General features: G+C 44.6%; 1 protein-coding gene across 1 annotated transcript; it reads right to left on the bottom strand.

The window, feature by feature from the left end:
• Window positions 1-3,809: 3,809 nt before the first annotated feature.
• Window positions 3,810-5,879, bottom strand: LOC311129174 (arg8-vasotocin receptor-like; the record flags this gene model as incomplete). Its single annotated transcript, XM_084161487.1, has 2 exons — window positions 3,810-4,114; window positions 4,949-5,879. 2 exons carry the CDS (start codon window positions 5,877-5,879, stop codon window positions 3,810-3,812), a joined length of 1,236 nt encoding a protein of 411 aa, XP_084017613.1.
• Window positions 5,880-27,542: the final 21,663 nt, after the last annotated feature.

The following is a 27,542-nucleotide window of genomic DNA, read 5'->3' as shown; positions in this document are numbered from 1 at the left end:
TGCCCAGAGGGAAGTTACAACCTCTACCCGTTCCACAACGGCCGTGGTCTCACCTGTCGGTGGATTTTGTCACGGACCTTCCCCCCTCCCAGGGGAATACCACGATCTTGGTCGTTGTGGATCGGTTTTCTAAGGCCTGCCATCTCATTCCTATGCCAGGTCTTCCTACAGCCCTACAAATGGCCGACGCCCTGTTTACTCACGTTTTCCGGCACTACGGGGTGCCTGAGGATATAGTGTCTGATCGGGGTCCCCAGTTCACCTCTAGAGTTTGGAGGGCGTTTATGGAACATTTGGGGGTCTCGATTAGCCTTACCTCGGGTTTTCACCCTGAGAGTAATGGGCAGGTGGAGAGAGTAAACCAGGATGTGGGTAGGTTTCTGAGGTCCTATTGCCAGGACCGGCAGGAGGAGTGGTCGGGGTATATCCCCTGGGCAGAGATAGCCCAAAACTCACTCCGCCACTCCTCCACTAATCTTATGCCTTTTCAGTGTGTGTTGGGTTATCAGCCGGTTCTGGCACCCTGGCATCAGAGCCAGATCGAAGCTCCTGCGGTGGATGAGTGGTTTCGGCGCTCGGAGGAGACATGGAACACTGCGCATGTCCATCTGCAGCGGGCCATCAGACGGCAAAAGGCGAGCGCCAATCGCCACCGCAGTGAGGGTCCGGTTTATGCACCGGGAGATCGGGTCTGGCTCTCGACCCGAAACCTGCCCCTTCGCCTGCCCTGCCGGAAGCTGGGTCGGCGGTTTGTGGGGCCATTTAAAGTCCTGAGGAGATTGAACGAGGTATGTTATAGGTTACAACTGCCCATTAATTACCGCATTAACCCCTCGTTCCATGTGTCTCTCCTCAGGCCGGTGGTAGCTGGTCCACTCCAGGAGAATGAGATACGAGAGGCTCCTCCGCTCCCACTAGACATCGAGGGGGCTCCGGCGTACTCAGTCCGTTCCATCGTGGATTCGAGGCGTCGGATGGGGGGTCTGCAGTATCTCGTGGAGTGGGAGGGGTACGGTCCGGAGGAACGGTGCTGGGTCCCTAGGAGGGACATCCTAGATCCCTCCCTGTTGAGGGATTTCCACCGGAGTCATCCGACTCGCCCTGCTCCGCGTCCTCCTGGCCGTCCCCGAGGCCGGTCTCGGCGCACGGCTGGAACCGCGCGTCAAGGGGGGGGTACTGTCACGGATTCTGCCGAGGCTGCTCCTCCTCCTTGCTCGGGCAGGCTTCGGCGTTCGTCGTCCCCGGAGTACTAGCTGCTGCCGATCGATGTTTCAGTGTTTGTCTAGTTTAGTCTGTATTGTTTACACCTGTTCCCCATTATGTTTGATTGTATGCCCTATATTTACCCCTGTCTCTCATTTGGATTTTGTGTGTGATTGTTTCTTTGTGACGTGTGTCGTTGGTGAGCGGGTTAGTTCCTCCCTGTGTGGAGGTATTCTGTTTCATGTTCTTTGCATTCTGAGTAAGTACGTTTCCGAGAGTTCTGTGTCCTGCGCCTGACTTCTTCCACCGCATTTCACTGACATTCGTGACATGTGGTCACAATATACCCCAGGTCTCCAGTTTGCACAGTCTATAGCCTATGTAATATGTCTTGACTGTCTGTATAGCCTATTTGTTTCAGTTTGGTCTATGTATCTGAGAAGGAGTTATACAGTTGTTGTCTCACTATATCTGTGGTAAACCGCTGCGTAAAAGCTATCCAAATTTGGAGAGCAGTGAAGCAGCTTTTTAGGAAGCCCCTGGGGTAATGCATAAAATATATGCTGAAGCTGTGCACTATTACCAACGTATTATTGCAATTACCATATATTAGGCATATTAGGCATATGATGAGTTATTGAACAACACAAACTGACAGGCCTGACTTCTAGGTCATTTGTTAATGGCAAAGATTCTGATCGCTGCATGAGTATGGGACCATTAGAGTCTGTAAGATTATAAATATTAGCACTGTCTGGGTTTTAGATGCCTCCTGATTGAGTCAGTTCACATTTACCAAGAAGAGACAGGATAACCTAGTTATAGCCTAGTTATACCTATAGCCTACCACAATTCCACTTACGGACTGATGTGTGTTGAAACACAAGCTCCAGGAGAGATGGATGCACTGACTCTGTTCACATTGTTTCCATTTAGCCTCCCCCTAAACTTACAATAGTCGTCGTCGCTGTGGTGTGGCGCAGGAACCACATGCACAAAAAACATATATACACTACCAGTCAAAAGTTTGGACACACCTACTCATTCAAGGGTTTTTATTTATTTTTACTATTTTCTACATTGTAGAATAATAGTGAAGACATCAAAATTATGAAATAACGCATATGGAATCATGTAGTAACCAGAAACGTATTAAACAAATCAAAATGTATTTTATATTTGAGATTCTTCAAATAGCCACCCTTTGCCTTGATGACAGCTTTGCACACTCTTGGCATTCTCTCAACCAGCTTCATGAGGTAGTCACCTGGAATGCATTTCAATTAACAGGTGTGCCTTCTTAAAAGTTAATTTGTGGAATTTCTTTCCTTCTTAATGCGTTTGAGCCAATCAGTTGTGTTGTGACAAGGTAGGCGGGGTATACAGAAGATAGCCCTATTTGGTAAAAGACCAAGTCCACATTATGGCAAGAACAGCTCAAATAAGCAAAGAGAAACGACAGTCCATCATTACTTTAAGACATGAAGGTCAGTCAATACGGAAAATATCAAGAAGTGCAGTCGCAAAAACCATCAAGCGCTATGATGAAACTGGCTCTCATGAGGACTGCCACAGGAATGGAAGACCCAGAGTTACCTCTGCTGCAGAGGATAAGTTCATTAGAGTTACCAGCCTCAGAAATTGCAGCCCAAATAAATGCTTCACAGAGTTCAAGTAACAGACACATCTCAACATCAGCTGTTCAGAGGAGAATGTGTGAATCAGGTGTTCATGGTCGAATTGCTGCAAAGAAACCACTATTAAATGACACCAATAAGAAGAAGAGACCTGCTTGGGCCAAGAAACACGAGCAATGGACATTAGACCGGTGGAAATGTGTCCTTTGGTCTGGAGTCCAATTTGGAGATTTTTGGTTCCAACCGCTGTGTCTTTGTGAGAAGCAGTGCGGGTGAATGGATTATCTCTGCATGTGTATTTCCCACCATAAAGCATGGAGGAGGAGGTGTTATGATGTGGGGGTGCTTTGCTGATGACACTGTCTGTGATTTATTTAGAATTCAAGGCACACTTAACCAGCATGGCTACCACAGCATTCTGCAGCGATACGCCATCCCATTTGGTTTGGGCTTAGTGGGACTATCATTTGTTTTTCAACAGGACAATGACCCAACACACCTCCAGGCTGTGTAAGGTCTATTTTACCAAGAAGGAGAGTGATGGAGTGCTGCATCAGATGACCTGGCCTTCACAATCCCCTGGCCTCAACCCAATTGAGATGGTTTGGGATGAGTCGGATGGCACAGTGAAGGAAAAAAGTGCTAAGCAAATGTGGGAACTCCTTCAAGACTGTTGGAAAAGCATTCCAGGTGAAGCTGGTTGAGAGAATGCCAAGAGTGTGCAAAGCTGTCATCAAGGCAAAGGGTGGCTATTTGAAGAATCTCAAATAATAAATATATATATATATATAGATTAGTTTTTTTTAAATGTGGTTACTACATGATTCCATATGTGTTATTTCATAGTTTTGATGTCTTCACTATTATTGTACAATGTAGAAAACAGTAAAAAATAAAGAAAAACCCTTGAATGAGTAGGTGTGTCCAAACTTTTGACTGGTACTGTATATGGACAGTGTGAGGGCGCGGTCAAGACTCCACCGGGATTGATTGACAGTTCCTGTGGGAGTGGTGGATGCAATCTTTGCAAGAGCTTTGCTCCGAGCTCCGCTGGGGTTGGGCCGGTGGCGGTACCCGGGTCAGGAGTGTGGTGCGGCGGATGCTGCTGTTCGAGTCCTGATGGCCGAACTTCTGGAGCAGCCTCCGGCAGCACGGCAGACAGTGGACCATGTCAGAGAGGAAGTGGCCGCTGAAGATCATGTAGATCCACGGGTTACAGCAGCTATTCAGACTGGCCAGCAGAGCCGAGAGCGTGACTGCGGTGTTCTCGGAGTCTGGAGAGAGAGAAACGGGGAGGAGGGGGTGTCGGCCAGTCAGTGAAGGAGAAAACATTAAAGCTTGTTCTGTTTATCTACTAGCAGTGGCACACACTATTTATGCGTATTCTCGAGGGAGTCTCAGTAAGCCACTGGGTCTAAAGGGTCACTGACTCGCCAGCAAAATATTTAATTAGCTTTTGGAGACCGTTGGTTGTTTTCACAACTGTCTGTCACGCCTGCACAACGGTTGCATTAAATTGTTTAACAATTATGTATGCCCTTTAGGTGATTCTGTTGGTTTTCTATATTGTGCACTGTCTGATAATTCAAGCCACAGCAGAAGGAATAACATCAGCTACATTCACACGTCATCAAGGCAATTAATTATGAGTTAACACATGCACAGAACTGATAATCAAAATACTTCCAGTAAGATATTTTTGTGCGTGATTGTTCCATTGTGGTCACAATGTACCCCGGGTCTCCAGTTTGCACAGTCTATAGCCTATGTAATATGTCTTGACTGTCTGTATAGCCTATTTGTTTCAGTTTGGTCTATGTATCTGAGAAGGAGTTATACAGTTGTTGTCTCACTATATCCGTGGTAAACCGCTGCGTAAAAGCTTTCCAAATTTGGAGAGCAGTGAAGCAGCTTTTAGGGAAGCCCCTGGGGTAATGCATAAAATATGTGCTGAAGCTGTGCACTATTACCAACATATTATTGAGTAAGTAGGCCTAAGCAATAATGGAATGTTTAAAAACACTTAATGCGTCACATAATGAACGGAGACATGGCACCAGAGCGCGCTGCCACTGACTCACAGCTCAGAACCCAAATATAACACTTACCATCCCACGAGAAGCTCTCATCCCACACCGACCACATCTGCACGGTGAAAAACGGAGCCCAGCACACCACGTACGCCAGCACGATCACGAAAGTCATCTTCACTGTGCGCAGCTTGGCGCGCGAGATGGTGGTGACGCTGCTGACTGAACTCTTCCCGATCAGCCCATTCTTGGTCGCAAGTGCCATCGCGCTCGTGCCCTTCTGGGTCTTGTACTTGATGTTCCGCCAGATGGATCGGCAGATAAAGCCGTAGCACAGCATGAGCACGGCCACGGGCACGAGGAAGATGCCCACGGTGATCCAGGTGATGTAGGCGCGCACGCCCCACGGCTGGATGAAGTGACCCCAGCAGTCATACACCGCCGAGCCTGGGTGGACCTCGCTCAGGGAGAAGATAAAATACTGGGGCATGCTCAGGATAAGACTACACACCCAGGTGGCTCCGATCATCATATAGGCGCGCTGCGTGGGCTGGTGAAGGGTCTGCATCGGGTGACAGATGGCGATATAGCGGTCCAGCGTCATCATCACCATCATGTAGGTGGACGCGAACATCCCTAGCACCTGCAGGTGCTTGACGATGCGGCACAGGAAGTCAGGCCCGAAAAAGCGGAAGGTGATCTCCCAACAGAGCTGCGGCAGCACCTGGAAGAAGGCCACCACCAGGTCCGCGAGGCTCAGGTGCTTCATGAACAGGTGCATGCGCGAGGGCTTCCGTCGGCTCATGTACATGGCCAGCAGCACGCTCAGGTTCCCCACCACAGCCACGACGAAGGTCACGCTAAGCACCGTGATCTCGATCTTGGCGACCTCCTCGTTCCGGCCAAACGGGTCGCTGGAGTTCCCAAGAGCACCGGTGGAGTTCCCAGGGGCCTCCATCATCCCCGGCTTGCTCGTAGGGTCGAAGCCTATGTTCAAATTGTCATCCATGAGGTTGAGTGAGCTCTCTGAAGGGAAGAGTGCGTCTCCGGAGAAGTGCATGGCTGCCCTGATCCAATCCGCGCGCACTATCACCCGCTGCCACCTGGCTGCATTGAGAATGTGTGAGTTTGTTTTAAATTCAAGTCATTTCTTAGAGTCTATGGTCTATATAAACCTGCTCATTGAGCACAGACAGACAGATGTGTTGGCTTGGCAAAGATGTGGAGCACTTCATGGTGTGAAACTGTGTCTGTGCGCAGTCGCCCCCAACCCTTTTTAAATCCTCTTATACCGCTGAGACCGCCCCCCACATCGCCCACCGCCGCTAAACAGCCTTGGACACAAAAACAACAACAGAGAGAAACAGCATGTATGAAAAACATTATAGTTTGAATGGGTGGAATTTCTCAGAAAGACTCGTTACCACTCCCAAGTAATAGGGAACACACTGATGTTTTCCCATGTAAATGCCTCCATATTCTGTACTGCAAACCCAAATAACTAATGGTGCAATCAGTGCGTAAATATTCACAATGCGCGCTACTGGTCCATATTCCATATCCATTTACTTATCATGCCTCATCCTTTTTGAAAAGGTAACAAGAAAAGTTCAACTTCTAAGGTGACACATTTTTGTCTTTGAGATGATCTTGATGATGAAGATGTACTGATGTCATGCAATGTTGATTATTATATTACTGTGAAGCCAGAGGGACTTTCCCACATTGTGTGGACAATAAAAGGTTTTCTATTATATTACATTCTGACATATGACATCACTCTCTCTCTCTCCCCCCCCCCCCCTCCCCCCTCCCCCCCTTCTCGGTCTCGCTCTCAGTCTCCCTCTCTGTCTCTCTGTATGTATGTATGCTGTATGCAAAGCCTGTTTTAGCATTTTCTCCTGCATGGTGAACTCTATGGACTGTATGGAGATTCTGGAATACCACACTACTACTCTCATCTCCCCTGGGACCCTGGGTAATGTGTGAGAAACCCGCGCACTAGGTGTCCACAACACAATGCAGGAATACCTTGTGCGTCACACATGTGTGAGTAGGCTACTCTATAGGTGTAGATACATTCGCTAGCTACAGTAACATCGTTGGCTCTGATGTTCTCGGATCTAAATGTTCCTGACCCCACTCAGATCTGACCCCCCCACCCCAGGGGCCCAATTTTTACTTATTGTGATCTATTCCTGGAGATGACACAATGTGTGTGTGTGTGTGCGTGTGTGTGTGTTGGTGTGACTCCCGAGTGGCGCAGTGGTCTAAGGCACTGCATCGCGACCGGGAGACCCATGGGTGGCGCACAATTGGTCCAGCGTCGTCCAAGGTAGGGGAGGGTTTGGCCGGCAGGGATGTGGGTTCGTTTCCCACGGGGGGCCAGTATGAAAAAAAAAAAAAAAAGTATGCATTCACTAACTGTAAGTCGCTCTGGATAAGAGCGTCTGCTAAATGACTAAAATGTAAAAATGTAAGTGTATGTGTTTGTGGGGGTGTGCAAATGTGGAGGGAAGCAGGCGTGAATTTGTGGGAGGTGGTGTTTCTGTAGGATTGATGATGAGGTAGATGTTCTCTGATGATAACCTGTATCTCCAGTATTGCTCAGATTTCATCACTGTGACCCAGCGATAGAGATTAGTTAGAAATTAGTTACAGCTGTAATAGAGTGCTTAGAAATGTGTAAAAACGGGCTAGCTCAGGTTCAGACTTCTTCAACTTATTTGTTCTATTCCAGTAATCACACCTGATTCAACTGATCTACTAATCATCAAGTCCATGATTAGTTGAATCGGGGGTGTGAGAATACCGGAATAGATCCAGTAATTGTGAAGCTTGGAAAGACTATTCTAGTAATATATATATTTTTTAATCATTTCGTGAACTAACACTCGCACTTGACTTTTTCCCCCCTTACTAGCTCTGACTTTGCTGATGCCTACTTTATTGATGAAAATGTACTTACTAGGACAGTGATATGTGGTTGTCCCACCTAGCTATCTTAAAGTGGCAATCAGGAGTTGAAACAATAACAAAGCATTTTCCCCACCACTGTTTCTGTAAAAAGCGGGGGGGTATGGGGCTGGAGAAATATAACCAATCTCAAATTCAAAGACAGAGCTATGGATGCAAGGACTGACCATACATGATATCAAACATATAGTTTTAACCATGTTTGTAGGCCAAATAGTGTGTGTTTACATTTACTTTGTTTACAAACATTGGAGTAAAACAAGTGTATATTTTGGATTCTGATGTGGTACGACAGTTTCTTCATTTTTAAGTACAAAAATGGATGTAGCATTTGCTGATTGCCTCATTAAGATGAATGCACTAACTGTAAGTCTGCTAAATGACTCAAATGTAAATGTAATTCATACACTATTTTGTGGAGCAATAGAAGAGCATTGTTTCCACATTACAGTAGAGACACACAGGGCAGGGAGATTGTGTCATCTTATCTCCTCTCAAATATTGAAAGGCCTATCTTTCTACCTGCCCACCCATGGCACTGCCTCCCTCTGACTTCTGAAAACGATCCCTGGTCAGTTCGTCCACCTCTCTTGTCCTTTAATGTAAGATACAACGTGTGTGGGTTGTGTGAAACACTCCTCTCCTCGCTGAGCTCTCCTGATCTGAATTACAACATTGTCCCTGTAACCTTACAAGGCCCTTACAACTATTTTAATGTTCAATCTATATGCAGAGAGTGAAAACCAGCAGAGAAGGATGCGAAGCGGCTCTCACGGAAGAACGTGTTTCTCATGTCAAAGAGTCGGAACCAGATGGGGGAAGAACGGATTGCAGATGGTGAGTTACGTAACGTGTTGTTAGATTACAAGCTATGGAGAGTAATAGGAATGTCAGAGTATATGGATTTATGAAGCCGGCCAGTCACTAGGCATGTCAGACTTTCACTGCAGACACTGATACCCCATTCAACTCCATGTATAATATCAAATCAAAATAAAATATAATTTTCTTGGTCGCATACACATATTTAGCAGATGTTATTGCGGGTGTAGTGAAATGCTTGTGTTCTTAGTGTAAGGGATCGGGGGTTGGCTGGGTCTAGACAGAGTCTGACACTTCCCCGATCTACAGAGAGGGGGAGTCATCAGACTCGATCTGGTTCACCTGAGTTCTGAGCACACCTGTCAGTAATTAGTGTAGGATATAAGGTGTGCTCAGAAGTTCAGTCGGTGCGAGGTATTGTTCCTTTGTGACTTGCTAAGCGTTTTGTTCAGAGAGAGAGAGAGAGAGAGAGAGAGAGAGAGAGAGAGAGAGAGAGAGAGAGAGAGAGAGAGAGAGAGAGAGAGAGAGAGAGAGAGAGAGAGAGAGAGAGAGAGAGAGAGAGAGAGAGAGAGAGAGAGAGAGAGAGAGAGAGAGAGAGAGAGAGTTTGTTTTGTTTACCAGTGTACCAGACCTGTGCTTCGTTGTTTGACTTACCGAATTGCTTAATCCTCTGCTTGTCTGTCCCAGTGATTACCGTTCTCTGAACCTGTGCCCGTGCCCTCGACTACGACTACGCCCGCTCCCTTGGTACCTCTGCCTGTCTCTGCCTTGCCTGGTTTTGACCACAGCTCGCCAGACCACGATTAAGCTATTCCCTTGTCTGTACTCTAATAAAGCATCGCAATTCTGCGATTGGATCTTACCACTCTGTCCGAGTATTCATTACACTTAGCTCCAATAATGCAGTAGTATCTAGCAATACACTACAATACACACAAATCTAAAAGTAAAAGAATGGAATGAAGAAATATAGAAATATTAGGACGAGCAATGTCAGAGTCCAGAGTATAAATATATATTGAACAAAAATATGATATAATATTTTACTGAGATACAGTTCATATAAGGAAATACGTCAATTTAAATAAATAAATGAGGCCCTAATCTATGGATCGTATGTGACGGTCCTGGGCTGGCGTGGTTACACATGGTCTACGGTTGTGAGGCTGGTTGGACGTACTGCCAAATTCTTTAAAACGATGTTGGAGGCAGCTTATGGTAGAAACATTTATATTAAATTATCTGGCAACAGCTCTGGTGGACATTCCTGCAGTCAGCAGGTATATTGCACGCTCCCTCAAAACTTGAGATATCTGTGGCATTGTGTTGTGTGCCAAAACTGCACATTTTAGAGTGGCCTTTTATTGTCCCCAGCACAAGGTACACCTGTGTAATGATCATGCTGTTTAATCAGTTTACTGATATGCCACACCTGTCAGGTGGATGGATTATCTTGGCAAAGGAGAAATGCTCACTAACAGGGATGTAAACAAATTTGTGCACAACATTTGAGAGAAAGAAGCTTTTTGTGTGCATAGAACATTTCTGGGAGCTTTTATTTCATCTCATGAAGCATGGGACCAACACTTTACATGTTGCGTTTATATTTTTGTTGTGTATACCCTTTGCTATGAGACCTGAAATTGAGCTCAGGTGCATCCTGTTTCCATTGATCATCCTTGAGATGTTCCTACAACTTGATCCACCAGTGGTAAATTCAATTCATTGGACATGATTTGGAAAGGCACACACATGTTTATATAAGGTCCCACAGTAGACAGTGCATGTCAGAGCAAAAACCAAGCCACGAGGTTGAAGAACTTGTCTGTAGAGCTCACAGATAGGATTGTGTCGAGGCACAGTTCTGGGGAAGGGTACCAAAAAAATTCTGCAGTATTGAAGGTCCCCAAGAACACAGTGGCCTCCATCATTCTTAAATGGAAGAAGTTTGGAACCACGAAGACTCTTCCTAGAGCTGGCCACCCGGCCAAATTGAGAAATCGGGGGAGAAGGGCCTTGGTCAGGTAGGTGAACAAGAACCCGATGGTCACTCTGACAGAGCTCCAGAGTTCCTCTGTGGAGATGGGAGAACATTCCAGAAGGACAACCATCTCGGCAGCACTCTACCATTTCTGCCGGAATCACTGGACCCTAGCGCCGGATCATTGCAACTAGCTAGCTGCAACCGAATGGCTGTTGTTGTTGGCTAATTACCATTGCCCCTTAGCAAGCACCAGTTAGCCTTGAGCTAGCCTCGAGCCAGGCCCATCTCCCAGCGATCTACCTCTCTGTCAACCGGACGGGAACTCCTAGTGTTGACACGGAGCCCCGCCGATCCAACACGACTGGTCTGCCGACGAAATCGTCTGATGTTGTTTCAACAGGCTTCCTGTTACGACGTCGACCACGAATATCCATCTGCTAGCCCCGGCCCGCTAGCACACGCAAGCCGTGCTGTAGCAGCCCCCGAACTACCTCCGAACTCTCCTATTGCTGTTCACCTTATGATAACTCAGCTATACAGCTGATGCCTGCTGGACTGTTCCTTTATACAGTACCACATCCTGTTTATGTTTAGCCTCAGCCCAAACTTTGTCGCCATTACCAGCTGTTGTCTTAGCTCTCTCAAATAACACCTGTGATTGCTTTATGCATCTCTCCCATGTCAATATGCCTTGCTTATTGCTGTTTCGGTTATTTCTTATTGTACTATTTCACTGTAGAGCCCCCAGTCCAGCTCAACCTGCCTTAGATAGCTCCTTTGTCCCACCCCCTATACACGCGGAGACCGACTCAATCGGTGCCTCCAGTGATGCTATCTCTTTCATCGTTACCCAATGATTAGGTTTACCTCCACAGTACTCATATCCTTCCAAATCCTTGTCTGTACATAATGCCCTGAATCTATTCTACAACGCCCGGAAATCTGCTCATTTTTTTCTCTGTACCCAACGCACTAGAAGTCCAGTTCTTAAAGCCTTTAACCGTATCCTTATTCTACTCCTCCTCTGTTCCTCTGGTGATGTAGAGGTTAACCAAGGCCCTGTAGCCACCAGTATCACTCCTACTCCCCAGGCATTATCATTTGTTGACTTCTGTAACCGTAAAAGCCTTGGTTTCTTGCACGTTAACATCAGAAGCCTCCGCCAACCCTGATGTTCTAGCAGTGTCAGACAGCTGATGTTCTGAAAGAGCTGAAAAATCTGGACCCCTACAAATCAGCTGGGCTAGACAATCTGGACCCTTTCTTTCTAAAATTAGCAGCCGAAATTGTCGCAACCCCTATTACTAGCCTGTTCAACCTCTCTTTCGTAACGTCTGAGATCCCCAGAGATTGAAAAGCTGCCACGGTCATCCCCCTCTTCAAAGGGGGTGACACTCTAGATCCAAACTGTTACAGACCTATATCCATCATGCCCTGCCTTTCGAAAGTATTTGAAAGCCAAGTTAACAAACAGATCACCGACCATTTCGAATCCCACCGTACCTTCTCCGCTATGCAATCCGGTTTCCGAGCTGGTCATGGGTGCACCTCAGCCATGCTCAAGGTCCTAAACGATATTATAACCGCGATCGATAAAAGACAGTACTGCGCAGCCGTCTTCATCGACCTGGCCAAGGCTTTCGACTCTGTCAACCACTGCATTGTTATTGGCAGACTAAATAGCCTTGGTTTCTCAAATGACTGCCTCGCCTGGTTCACCAACTACTTCTCAGATAGAGTTCAATGTGTCAAATCGGAGGGCCTGTTGTCTGGACCTCTGGCAGTCTCTATGGGGGTGCCACAGGGTTCAATTATCGGGCCGACTCTATGTATATCAATGATGTCGCTCTTGCTGCTGGTGATGCTCGGATCCACCTATATGCGGAAGACACCATTTTGTATACATCTGGCCCTTCATTGGACACTGTGTTAACAAACCTCCAAACGAGATCCAACGCCATACAACACTCCTTCCGTAGCCTCCAACTGCTCTTAAACACTAGTAAAACTAAATGCATGCTCTTCAACCGAACGCTGCTTGCACCCGCCCACCCGACTAGAATCACTACTCTCTGCGGGTCTGACCTAGAGTATGTGGACAACTACAAATACCTAGGTGTCTGGTTAGACCGTAAACTCTCCTTCCAGACTCACATTAAGCATCTCCAATCAAAAGTTAGATCTAGAATCGGCTTCCTATTTCGCAAACAAAGCCTCCTTCACTCATGCTGCCAAACATGCCCTCGTAAAACTGACTATCCTACCGATCCTTGACATTGGCGATGTCATTTACAAAATAGCCTCCAACACTCTACTCAGTAAATTGGATGTAGTCTATCACAGTGCCATCCGTTTTGTCACCAAAGCCCCATATACTACCCACCATTGTGACCTGTACGCTCTTGTTGGCTGGTCCTCACTACATATTCGTCGCCAAACCCACTGGTTCCAGGTCATCTATAAATCTCTGCTAGGCAAATCCCCGCCTTATCTTAGCTCACTGGTCACCATAGCAACACCCACCCGTAGTCTGCGCTCCAGCAGGTATATCTCACTGGTCATCCCCAAAGCCAACACCTCCTTTGGCCGCCATTCCTTACAGTTCTCTGCTGCCAATGACTGGAACGAACTGCAAAAATCTCTGAAGCTGGAGACTCTTATCTCCCTCACTAACTTTAAGCATCAGTTGTCAGAGCAGCTTACCGATCACTGCACCTGTACACAGCCATTCTGAAATTAGCCCACCCAACTACCTCATCCCCATATTGTTATTTACTTTGCTAATTTGCACCCCAGTATCTCTATTTGCACATCATCTTTTGCACATCTATCATTCCAGTGTTAATACGAAATTGTAACTATTTTGCACTATGGCCTATTTATTGCCTTATCCCCATAACTTACTACATTCGCACACACTGTATATATATTTTCTGTTGTATTTTTGACTTTATGTTTTGTTTACCCCATATGTAACTCTGTGTTGTTGTTTTTGTCGCACTGCTTTGCTTTATCTTGGCCAGGTCGCAGTTGTAAATGAGAACTTGTTCTCAACTGGCTTACCTGGTTAAATAAAGGTGAAATAAAACAACTATTTAAAAAAAAACAGACGGAAGCCACTCCTCAGTAAAAGGCACATGACAGCCTGCTTGGAGTTTGCCAAAAGGCACCTTAAGGTGTCTCAGATCATGAGAAACAAGATTATCTGGTCTCATGAAACCAAGATTGTACTCTTTTGCCTGAATGCCAAGCATCACGTCTGGAGGAAACCTGGCACCATCCCTACTGTGAAGCATGGTTGTGGCAGCATCATGCTGAGGAGATGTTTTTCAGCGGCAGGGACTGGGAGATTAGTCAGGATCGAGAGAAAGCTGAATGGAACAAAGTACAGAGAGATCCTTGATGAAAACCTGCTCCAGAGCGCTCAGGAGAGAGGTCTGGGGGCGAAGGTTCACCTTCCGACAGGACAATGACCCTAAGAACACAGCCAAGACAACGCAGGAGTGGCTTCGGAATTGCATTGGTCTGACAGACCCAGACCTCTCTGCTAAACAAACGCACACACAACCCCATACACACACCCATGTAGCGTGTATATCTTGATCTGGCCCTGCTCGATTCAACAGTCTTCCACTGGGCTGTTCTCACTCACATAAAGGCCCGGAAATGTATTTGACACTGGAGGCCACTTAGAGAGAAATACAGTGCATTCGGAACGTATTCAGACCCCTTGACTTTTTCCACATTTTGTTACGTTACAGCCTTAATCTAAAATTGATTAAATAAATCAAATCCTCATCAATCTACACACAATACCCCATAATGGCAAAGTGGAAAAAGGTTTTTAGAAATGTTTGCAAATGTATTAAAAATACAAAACTGAAATACCTTATTTACATACAGTGCATTCGGAAAGTATTCAGACCCCTTGACTTTATCCACATTTTGTTACGTTACAGCCTTATTCTAAAATGGATGACCAATCTATGCTTGATTTATTTGACCATGTCAAGGAATAAAATGATAATCTGAGAATAACAATAGGTTTCACAGCTTCACTGTGAACCCCTAATAAGTGTCCAACAAGTTATTGAAGTCTGGCTTTTCCTGAGACTCCACAAGATTTAAGAAGAATATCTGAGGCAGCGGAGAGGCCAGGTGCGTAATTGCGCAACAGAACAGTGGAGACAGACAGGCTCGAGATGTGTAGCCTAAGTTAGAAGCTTATGCATATTAGCAAATTATTCATTAGCTCAATACTGCAATGAATATATCCAGTCAGCTTACACAGCGAAATATATTATTTTTTATCAGATAACGAAATCACAGGTAGCCTACACTGTCTGCGCTACCAGTCCCCACAGTTTGAAAAGCTACCCTAATGATTACGTTTCATATGAATTTTTATAATAATCTACTTTGTCACATATGCATTATTTGACTTGAGGACCAGCAGTGGAGCGTTTTTCCTCGAATGACAATCCCCAGAGGGATATTTGAACTCACAGCCATCGTACCGTGCCGTCTTTGGGCTTACTGCCTTAGTGGATCAGGCCACCAATTAGTGATAGCAGTAAGGGTAACTTAAAGCTATTTGACAAGACCACCATTTAAAAAAAACGATGTATGAATATAAATGTACATATTGTATAATCCTCCTACATCTTTATAGCTGTGAAAGCAAACAAATGTGTGATTTTGTCATATATGCGGAAACGTGAACATTTTGTCTAACGTTAGTACTATTAGCCTAGTCAAGGATGCATCAATGCAACATTGGCACATTACATTTTGTTTCAGACCAAAGACCAACAGAACAAAAATTTGTTTGTTATATATTTACACACTGTGAGGTTGTAATAATACTGTGTGAAAATTATGAGAATACCCTTTTAGTGTAAGAGCTGTTCGAAAAGACTGCCTGAAATTTCTGCATGTTTTGGTGGGATGGAGTTTTGGCCTTCCATGGTGGTAATTAAGTTAATAGACCAATAAGAAAGAGAAGTCCAAACCTCTCTGTCAATAACAGCTAATTTTCAGTTTTCCCATCCCCACTCAGACCACTCTCACACAATCCTCGCAAAGTTCTTGCTCAAGAAAAATGGCCCTTTGCTAAGAAGCTTATTTTTTACCATTTTAATTGAAAACAATCACAGTAAGGTACTTAATTGTTACGCAGAAATGATTTGATATTGAGATACAAACGGCTGCATTGGACCTTTTTTAAATATTCCTCTGGTAGCCAGGGTTGACTTATTTTAAGAAATGCCATTGGTTGATGGATATGAAGTTTAAGATCTTTGATAGGCTGATGTGGAATTTTGTTCCAGGAGTTAGCATAGGGCTAACGTGTGCCAGGTTATCTGATGGGACCAGCTACTAGGGTGACCATACGTCCTCTTTTTACCGGACAAAAAAAATGCGTCCGGCCGGGATTTCTAAATCGCCCAAAATGTCCGGGATTCGGCTTTTGCTTTCTACAGTCGCCATTCATTGTGTGCGTTTTTGGGGTTTTGCATTGCTTTGACCTTTCTCTTTAGGTCCCGCCTTCTCACACGCCACCATTGGTCGGTCATGTAGGCCTACGCAAACATTGGTCAAACTGCATCTCAATCATTACCCTCACCATGGCAACAGCCAAGAGACAGAGCAGCAGCTTGCTTGTCAACAGTGGCACATGGCTCCAGAACAGCGTAAAAATGCCCAAACGCAAATGTAAATTCACAGACGATTTACAGAGAAAATTCCTGTGTTTTCGTCTTGGTCGGGATCCGTGTGAAGCAGAATGCATGACCTGCAAAGCTGGCACGTACAGTACATGTCAGTGTCAAATAAAGGTGCTAGCAACCTAGAAGCCCACATAAGCTCCGCAAAACACAAAATTGCAGCTAAAGGAGAGAGTTCGTCAGGTAAATTAACTGACTATTTTGTGAGAGCAGGTAAAACAGAAGATGCTGTTACTGCTGCGGAGGGAGTTTTTGCATTCCACACCACGAAGCATCACAATAGCTACAGATCAATGGACTGCACGTCTGCCTTGTTAAAAAAGGCTTTCCCTGATTCCGAGACTGCGCGAACATTTTCAAGCGCTCGTACTAAGACCGAAGCAATTGTTTAACGCTGTGATAGCACCACATTCTGTCGACATAGCTCTGAAAGCACTAGAAGACATACCTTAGTGTGGTGTTTCTACTGATGGGAGCAATCACGGTGCTGTGAAAATATTCCCTCTGCTTATTCAGTATTTTGATTGGAAGAATGGTGGCGTGCAAAGTAAATTAGTCTAAGTTAAAAACACTCCAAATGAGACAGCTGATACGATCGCGCAATACATACATAAAAAAAAATGTCATTTAGCAGACGCTCTTATCCAGAGCGACTTACAGTTAGTGAGTGCATACATTATTTTTTATACTGGCCCCCCGTGTGAATCGAACCCACAACCCTGGCGTTGCAAACGCCATGCTCTACCAACTGAGCTACATCCCTGCCGGCCATTCCCTCCCCTACCCTGGACCAATTGTGCGCCACCCAATGGGTCTCCCGGTCACGGCCGGCTACGACAGAGCCTGGATTCGAACCAGGATCTCTAGTGGCACAGCTAGCACTGCGATGCAGTGCCTTAGACCACTGCGCCACTCGGGAAGCATCAAACATCAAAGAAACACTGAAAAAGTATTGCATTTACAGGTGACAACTGCAATACAATGTTCGGGGGAATCCGGCGTGATGAAGAAGGAAAGAATGTTTTCGCAAACTTAAAGAAGTCATTGCAGAACAAGTCTTTAATCGGTGTGGGCTGCCCAGCACACGTCTTGAACAATTGTGTTCATTACGGGGCAGACACACTAGATGTCGATATTGAGAACATCATCTTCAAAATATGTCAATACTTTCACATCTACACTGCGCACAGAGAATCTGAAGGAGTACTGTGAATTTGTTGATGTTGAATACAGAAGTCTCCTTTCTCACAGCAAGACACGATGGCTGTCATTATTCCCAGGTATTGAGAGGCTGCTACAGATGTTTCCAGCCTTGAAAGTACAGTTCATGCCTGGAGTATCTGGAGAAATGGATGGCACCCATGGAGGAGTTCTCCTCTTTCATGTGGATGGATCTGAGTGAGACACCTGACTGGAATGGCATAGAAGCCTGTATCAAACACATGGGAGAAAAGGGGGTGCCAATTGATGATGCAAAGTGCTTTGATCAGGTCACCAACCTGAAGAAATTCACAAAAAGGTGTAACAGTGATGGAGAGTTCAGTAATCTGCAAGCACACAATAAGTGGACCAAATATTTTGAAAGGTCCAAAAGCATAGATTTTCATTCAGAGCTACTGAAGATTGCACAGTTTTTCTTTGCTATTCCTTCTCACAATGCAAATGTAGAGAGAGTTTTTTCACTGATGCAAAGCCAGTGGACAAAGGAAAGGAATCACTTGTCTGTTGAGTCACTGAAGGGCTTCTGTGTACACAATACAACTTTAAAAATGTCTTGCAAAGACTTTCATGCCTACTTGATTGGTAATCAAGGACTGTTGGGAAATATTAGATCTTCGGGAAAGTATACCAGAGAGCATCAGGAGGACTGACATTATTTTCGACAGAAATAGTTGTTTTTTTTATGACTGTTTTTTAAAATGTATTTTAACCTATGGCCATGAAAAGAAACAGTGTCATGTAAAAGGTGTTAAAAGCTAAACTATTTTTATTTGTTTGTTATTATTCTATTTTTGAGGGCCAACAGTTGAATGGAAAGGATGTATTACTTTATGTATTAAAGTTCAATAACATAGTTGCATGGTTGTGAACGCATTTGTATTTACCACCCACTGCGGGTGTCCGTCTGCCTCCCGCTCCCACTGTCCTCTTTTTTGAAAACTAAAATATGGTCACCCTACCAGCTACAATGTAGCGTTCTATCACGTGCAAGTAAATCAAAGACTTTAATTGGCTGATTTGCATTTTGAGATGGAGAAACTGTTTATGTGTGTGTTTTACTGCATGGCATTTCACAGTGACTTTTGAAATTAGAGCAAGAGTGCATTAGCCCATGAAGAGGAGCTGGTAGCTGTTAGTCAGGTGAGCTGTTAAGCATTACATCTGTGCAAACAGATCGGCCCTGCTCTCAGTCAAAGCCAAATCATCTTTATGGACTGGCGCACACACACACACACTCTGTAGTAACCCTCTGTAACATTACCACATAATCGGTCAGATTACAATTTTCAATTGATGTACAGTGAAGAGAATACAGGCCACCCACTGCTCTGTGGTCAGCATTGAACTTCCCTATGTCCTATTACCCCTTGGTGTCTAACCCTTTGATCCTGAATCAGAGGTAGAAATGGAAGGGTCAAAGGGTTGAGCGGTAAAGAGCAAAACACTCCACAGACGATAAACAGACCCTTCACCCTATCCCTCTCTCCTTCCATCCCTACATCTCCCTCCCTTCATATTGTGTGGTTGCACACCCATCCTCTACAGAGACAGTAATATAACCCCAACAGTCCCAAAGTGGAGTTGATTAAATGGAATCAAATTGGATTTATATAGCAAACCCATATTCATGGGTTGCACGTTGCGTCACAATATTGTTTTGAACGTTCGTTTTAGGACTGATGCCCAACTGAGCATTCTACTCAATGCATCCTCATTTGGCGCTGATGAAGATTTGGTCTAAAGTGAATTACTGTAGCTTGAAAACACGATGACATTTCTAAAGAAGGCAAATAATTAGTAGCAAACCTTTTTTCATCATTTTGATGTCGCCAGATTGACTTTAGTTACAGTATAACGTTAGCTAGCTAGCTATGATTGAGGGGAGACCTCCAGATTTTAGCTAGCTAACGTTAGCATTGCTAGCTATTTTTGACGAACTTTGCTAGCTAATGACAATATTGCTATCCGTCTAAAATACATTTGACAACATGATGATGATGGCAAAGTTGTTTCCTACTAAATATGTGCCTACATTAGCAATGTCATCATATTCCCAAGCCCCTATAGACGAAACAGTCAGTAGCCTTGGTTTAAAGTCATTAGTCCCCGTCCTAGTTTTGAGCATCAATATGGCTACGGCATCTGTAGAACGTTGATAACAATGGCAATGACGTGACCGAGTGACGGAGGTGCAACCCATGAGTACTTATATAGATGTATAATACATTTTTCACAAAGTTCTGAATAGCAATCCAGACCTAACCCCCACAAGAGCCAGCTGAGGCAATAGTGGTAAGGGAAAACTGCCTACAAATATGAGTCAAGAGATATTTGATTCAAACAGTGTGTTCCTATGATTCACTGAGTCATTGTTATATTTCCCTCATCACGCTGTCTGTGATATAACGTTACGACTTGTATGGAAAGTGTGGTGGCTCTGCTAAGCACAATACTTCTAGAATAAAGAATGTATTAGTGTTCTGTTCCAGAGTGGAATGTAGATGGTATGATCAACTCTTGTCTCAGGTAATGGTGGTCCATCTGTGTGTTTGAATGTAGATGGTATGATCAACTCTTGTCTCAGGTAATGGTGGTCCATCTGTGTGTTTGAATGTAGATGGTATGATCAACGCTTGTCTCAGGTAATGGTGGTCCATCTGTGTGTTTGTGTGTGTTCGCTACCCCATCCTCATCCTTTCACCCTACTGCAGTTTGTCATGACCTCTAGGCCCTATGTACAGTATGTTTTAATGTTACATACATCCATTTTCACCTTTCTCACTCTTCCACATAGTTTTAGGGGGGCTTTGAGACCCTTCCATAAATCTGCAGATTACTGCCAAGAGGCACTTAACCCTCCTGGATTTACCACTGCCCTTTTCTTCTGTTCCTCTTCTCATCTGTCTCTACTGCTTCTCTTCTCATCTATCTCTTCTCACTTCTCATATGTCTCCTCTGTTTTTCTCTCTCTCCCTCTCTCCGCCCCCAACACACTGACCAGCCCGGGCCCTCTTAATGTCATAAAGATGTCAGACACGTTGTGATAATGATACTAGAACGATGTTACAGCGTTAGGGGATCATTTCTCTGGTTTTACCTTTATGACTAGATAAGATGTGTGGGTCAATGTGTGTAAATGTGTCAGAGAGTCTGTGTAACTATGAGCCCTTCAGGCCATCTACTGTCTTATGCTCAATAGTCCACAGCCGTAAATACGTGATAGTCCGCAGGCTCATTATTACACATTTACTAACCTAATTTAATTGGGCGCTCACGGACGTATGTCACGTTTACCGTGCAGCTTGGCGGTTTTGTGGCTTTGAACTCAGTAGCACACTATGCTGTGCTCCTCTGAACCCAGTCCTCTGTGTTAATGACTGTCAATCATTGCAAACTAATTTAGAGGTAATCTAATACATCTGGAGAAATTACATTAAATCAATGCTTTGGTGTTGGTGACTGATAACGCTAATCACAACAGACTGATCACCATAGCAGAGAGAGAGAGAACATGAAGAAGACTGAGGGAGGTAGAGAGGTAGAGGGAGAGAAGAAGAGAAAGACAGAGAGACTTGGAAGGAGGGAGAGAAACAGGAGGGCAGAGGGGGAGAGATGAGATGAAGGGAAGCAGAGGGAGAAGGAGAAGAAGGGAGATAGGCAGTGTGGAGAGAGGGAGAGCGAATGAGTCGGAAGGGAAAGAGAGAGAGAAAAGTAGACTGAGGGAAACAGAGAGAAGCATATTGGGTGTGGGTGTAAAGGGAGGTAGAGGAGGAAAGATTTAAAGGCCTTGTGAAGTCAAAAATATCAAACTTTCCACGAGGACGGGGATATTGGAAATTGACCTAGGTTTTACTAACTGACAGTACTTTCTTAACAAAGACTAAGGAATTCATAAAAATACTTTTTCTTGCACAATACATGTCCAGCAGACCCACTTATCGTATGGGATGCCTTTAAATGTGCCTTTAAAGGCCATTCAATACAATTTTAATCTCAAATACCAAAATATCGGTCAACGGAGAAAAGACTTACAACAGAAACAGAAAATCTAACATTACACATCAATAGTGTTGATGAAAGTAAAACAGAAGCACTGAATAATCTATATGCAAAACAAAAGGATTTTGAGGAACTTATTCAGGAAAGATTGTGTTTCACTTATCTAAAAAACAGAGCAAATAGGATAGAGAACGACGAAAAATGCACCAAGTTTTTCCTAAACCTTCAATATAGAAACGCAACCAAAAAGAACCTACAGAAAATATTTACAAATGATGGAGGAATTTTCCGTAGAGCTCCGAGACAGGATTATGTCGAGGCACAGATCTGGGGAAGGGTACCAAAACATTTCTGCAGCATTGAAGGTCCCCAAGAACACAGTGGCCTCCATTATTCTTAAATGGAAGAAGTTTGGAACCACCAAGACTCTTCCTAGAGCTGGCCACCCGGCCAAACTGAGCAATCGGGGGAGAAGGGCCTTGGTCAGAAAGGTGACCAAGAACCCAATGGTCACTCTGACAGAGCTCCAGAGTTCCTCTGTGGAGATGGGAGAACCTTCCAGAAGGAGAACCATCTTTGCAGCACTCCACCAATCAGGCCTTTATGGTAGAGTGGCCAGACGGAAGCAACTCCTCAGTAAAAGGTACATGACAGCCCGCTTGGAGTTTGCCAAAAGGCACCTAAAGGACTCTCAGACTATGAGAAACAAGATTCTCTGGTCTGATGAAACCAAGATTGAACTCTTTGGTCTGAATGCCAAGTGTCACGTCTGGAGGAAACCTGGCACCATCCCTACAGTGAAGAGTGGTGGTGGCAGCATCATGCTGTGGGGATGTTTTTCAGCGGCAGGGACTGGGAGACTAGTCAGGATAGAGGGAAAGATGAACGGAGCAAAGTACAGAGAGATCCTTGATGAAAACCTACTCCAGAGCACTCAGGAGTTCAGACTGGGGCGAAGCTTCACCTTCCAACAGGACAGTAACCCTAAGCACACATTCAAGACAACGCAGGAGTGGCTTCGGAACATGTCTCTGAATGTCCTTGAGTGGCCATCCAGAGCCCGGACTTGAACCCGATCGAACATCTCTGGAGAGACCTGAAAATAGCTGTGCAGCGACGCTCCCCATCCAACCTGACAGAGCTTGAGAGGATCTGCAGAGAAGAATGGGAGAAACTCTCCAAATACAGGTGTGCCAAGCTTGTAGCGTCATACCCAAAAAGACTTGAGGCTATAATTGGTGCCAAAGGTGCTTCAACAAAGTACTGAGTAAAGGGTCTGAATACTTATGTAAATGTGATATTTCCATTTTAGTTTTTTGCAAGAATTTCTAAAAACCTGTATTTGCTTTGTCATTGTGGGGTATTGAGTGTAGATTGATGAGGAAAAAACACAATTTAACACATTTTACAATAAGGCTGTAACGTAACAAAATGTGGAAAAAGTCAAGGGGTCTGAATACTTTCCGAATGCACTGCAGCTAGCTAGCACTGCAGTGCATAAAATGTGGTGAGTAGTTCATTCAAAGAGAGAGAGAGAGACAATAGTTGAACAGTTTTGAACAAATTAATTTATTCAAAAATGAAAGAGAGAGAGAGAAATATATATTTTTTCACTTTCACTTACTTAGGTAACAAATGCAGCTAGTTAGTTTATCCTACTCAAACACCCGGCTCAAACAGAGGGATGCTATGTTAGCTAGCTGGCTATGACTATCCAACACAACACTGAAACTCTTCCAAGTCAAGGTAAGCTTTTGGTTTTACAAATGTATTGCCACCGGGGCCCGCCGGTGTAACTGCTAAACTGCTTACTGACTGTACACTGTACTGCATGATGGTAGCGGGTTTACTAATGCGTTAGTTCTATTAGCTATGTTGACTATGACGTTACTTAAGCTAATATGGTGACAACAATGTAGGCTGTGTGTAGCGGTTATGATATAAAGGTTTGACTCAAGACAGCTGATGTGTTGTGCATTGAAGTCCACAAGTGAAGGGCAAAGGTGAGAGGAGGAGAGTGCGTAGATGCGGGAAGGAATACAACCAGTGCTTGACTTGGGCAGGAGCTCACCGGAGCTGAGTACCGGTACCTGAAATGTTCTACTGCTTGAGCTCCTGTTCCTCTTATAGAATAAATGTTCAAAAGTAGTGTAGCTCCTGCACCTAAATATGAACAGTACCGGCACCCAAAATGAGTACCGGAACCTATTTCAGTCAAAGTCAAGCACTGAATACAACGAGCTGTTTGTATGTGGCTGTTTGCCTGTGATCAGGTGTGTATTCATTCCACCGATTCTGTTGAAAAAGCAAACGTTACAAAATGGGGATAAACATACCTGAACGATGTTGATGGAATATTCTCCTAACCAACAGAAAACGTAATGTTTTTGCAACATCTTTTGAAACTTGTCTAGAACATTACAGTGGGGGAAAAAAGTATTTAGTCAGCCACCAATTGTGCAAGTTCTCCCACTTAAAAAGATGAGAGAGGCTTATAATTTTCATCATAGGTACACGTCAACTATGACAGACAAAGAAAGATTTTTTTCTCTCCAGAAAATCACATTGTAGGGTTTTTAATGAATTTATATGCAAATTATGGTGGAAAATAAGTATTTGGTCACCTACAAACAAGCAAGATTTCTGGCTCTCACAGACCTGTAACTTCTTCTTTAAGAGGCTCCTCTGTCCTCCACTCGTTACCTGTATTAATGGCACCTGTTTGAACTTGTTATCAGTGTAAATGACACCTGTCCACAACCTCAAACAGTCACACTCCAAACTCCACTATGGCCAAGACCAAAGAGCTGTCAAAGGACACCAGAAACAAAATTGTAGACCTGCACCAGGCTGGGAAGACTGAATCTGCAATAGGTAAGCAGCTTGGTTTGAAGAAATCAACTGTGGGAGCAATTATTAGGAAATGGAAGACATACAAGACCACTGATAATCTCCCTCGACCTGGGGCTCCACGCAAGATCTCACCCCGTGGGGTCAAAATGATCACAAGAACGGTGAGCAAAAATCCCAGAACCACACGGGGGGACCTAGTGAATGACCTGCAGAGAGCTGGGACCAAAGTAACAAAGCCTACCATCAGTAACACACTACGCCGCCAGGGACTCAAATCCTGCAGTGCAAGATGTGTCCCCCTGCTTAAGCCAGTACATGTCCAGGCCCGTCTGAAGTTTGCTAGAGTGCATTTGGATGATCCAGAAGAGGATTGGGAGAATGTCATATGGTCAGATGAAACTAAAATAGAACTTTTTGGTAAAAACTCAACTCGTTGTGTTTGGAGGACAAAGAATGCTGAGTTGCATCCAAAGAACACCATACCAACTGTGAAGCATGGGGGTGGAAACATCATGCTTTGGGGCTGTTTTTCTGCAAAGGGACCAGGACGACTGATCCGTGTAAAGGAAAGAATGAATGGGGCCATGTATCGTGAGATTTTGAGTGAAAACCTCCTTCCATCAGCAAGGGCATTGAAGATGAAACGTGGCTGGGTCTTTCAGCATGACAATGATCCCAAACACACCGCCCGGGCAACGAAGGAGTGACTTCGTAAGAAGCATTTCAAGGTCCTGGAGTGGTCTAGCCAGTCTCCAGATCTCAACCCCATAAAAAATCTTTGGAGGGAGTTGAAAGTCCGTGTTGCCCAGCGACAGCCCCAAAACATCACTGCTCTAGAGGAGATCTGCATGGAGGAATGGGCCAAAATACCAGCAACAGTGTGTGAAAACCTTGTGAAGACTTACAGAAAACGTTTGACCTGTGTCATTGCCAACAAAGGGTATATAACAAAGTATTGAGAAACTTTTGTTATTGACCAAATACTTATTTTCCACCATAATTTGCAAATAAATTCATTAAAAATCCTACAATGTGATTTTCTGGATTTTATTTTCTCATTTTGTCTGTCATAGTTGACGTGTACCTATGATGCAAATTACAGGCCTCTCTCATCTTTTTAAGTGGGAGAACTTGCACAATTGGTGGCTGACTAAATACTTTTTTCCCCCACTGTATATGTGCTTTCTTGAGCAGGGGGACCTTGCGGGCGCTGCAGGATTTCAGTCCTTCACGGCGTAGTGTGTTGCCAATTGTTTTCTTGGTGACTATGGTCCCAGCTGCCTTGAGATCATTGACAAGATCCTCCCGTGTAGTTCTGGGCTGATTCCTCACCGTTCTCATGATCATTGCAACTCCACGAGGTGAGATCTTGCATGGAGCCCCAGGCCGAGGGAGATTGACAGTGCTTTTGTGTTTCTTCCATTTGCGAATAATCGCACCAACTGTTGTCACCTTCTCACCAAGCTGCTTGGCGATGGTCTTGTAGCCCATTCCAGCCTTGTGTAGGTTTACAACCTTGTCCCTGACATCCTTGGAGAGCTCTTTGGTCTTGGCCATGGTGGAGAGTTTGGAATCTGATTGATTGATTGCTTCTGTGGACAGGTGTCTTTTATACAGGTAACAAGCTGAGATTAGGAGCACTCCCTTTAAGAGTGTATAACAAAGTATTGAGAAACTTTTGTTATTGACCAAATACTTATTTTCCACCAAAATGTGCAAATAAATTCATTAAAAATCCTACAATGTGATTTTCTGGATTTTTTTCTTCTCATTTTGTCTGTCATAGTTGACGTGTACCTATGATGCAAATTACAGGCCTCTCTCATCTTTTTAAGTGGGAGAACTTGCACAATTGGTGGCTGACTAAATACTTTTTTCCCCCACTGTATATTGTATATGCTGAGGACCAGAGGAGGCTGGTGGGAGGAGCTATTCCATCCATTACAATGAGCCTGTCCTCCTATAGCTCCTCCCACCAGCTTTCTCTGCTGAAACCATGGTAACCACGTTCTGGGTAAGTTCTGTTTGACATTAAGGGAATGTTCTCCTAACTCTAACGCCAAAAAATGTTAAATAGGTTCTCATGAGTTTTTTTCCAACATACATAGAATGTTCCCGTAACTAATGGAAAACTGGACACGCAAACATTAGGTGAACATTACGGGTAACATTACAAAAACGTTCTCTCTCCCTAGAGTTGTTAGCTGGGATGGGAAAGGGAGATTGTAATTGGGTAAAGAATAAGCGATAGCTATATACTGTAGCTCAGGACTCTCTCTGCACCCCTAAAACTGGGTCTCTTTTGATTTTGTAAATATTGCACACACACACACACAATCCCACAAAAACTGGGTCCCATATGATTAGTAAATATAGCACGCATACACACATGGTCTGGGTAGAGCCTTATGAGTGTGAAATGAGCAGGATATTTGGAGCAACACCATTGACGTTTAACAGCAGGGTTACAGTAGTGGCGGCCTGCTGAAACTCTGTGTCTGAGCTTCAGAGAGAGGGTCCCAACTGTCTTACACTAACAATATCATATGGGTGATGGGAACTGGTTTGGATGGAGCCATGGCGTGCTGTGTGTGTGTGTGTGTGCGTGCGTGCATGTGTGTGTCTGTATGAACTTGCTTCTGCCTGTGTGTGTCTATGTTTATGCGTGATATGAAAGGGGTTTCGAGTGAGGGAGTGAGATGTTGGGATGTTTAGGATTGGGGTCAACAGGGAGCGAGGACAGACTGTGGGACAGGAAGAGAGCGAGGGGGCACTTGTTGATTTCCTGTTCTACAAATGTCAAACAGCTCACCCATAAGTAACTACCCATTCCTTCTGTAAAAACTGTCCTCCTGTTTATTAGTTGCAACATGCATACGCATGGTGCTAGCAACCCAGCTCATCTGGAGGTGATATATTTAAGCAATAAGGCCTGAGGAGGTGTGGTATATGGCCAATATACCACGGCTAAGGGCTGTTCTTAAGCACGACGCAACGCAGAGTGCCTGGACACAGCCCTTAGCCGTGGTATATTGGCCATATATCACAAACCCCTGAGGAGCCTTATTGCTATTATAAACTGGTTACCAAC

This window comes from Coregonus lavaretus (genome assembly GCF_964263955.1).
Source record: "Coregonus lavaretus genome assembly, chromosome: 5".
NCBI classification, from domain to species: domain Eukaryota; kingdom Metazoa; phylum Chordata; class Actinopteri; order Salmoniformes; family Salmonidae; genus Coregonus; species Coregonus lavaretus.
The sequence above is the reverse complement of the archived record's forward strand: the minus strand, read 5'-3'. Positions and strand labels throughout refer to the sequence as shown.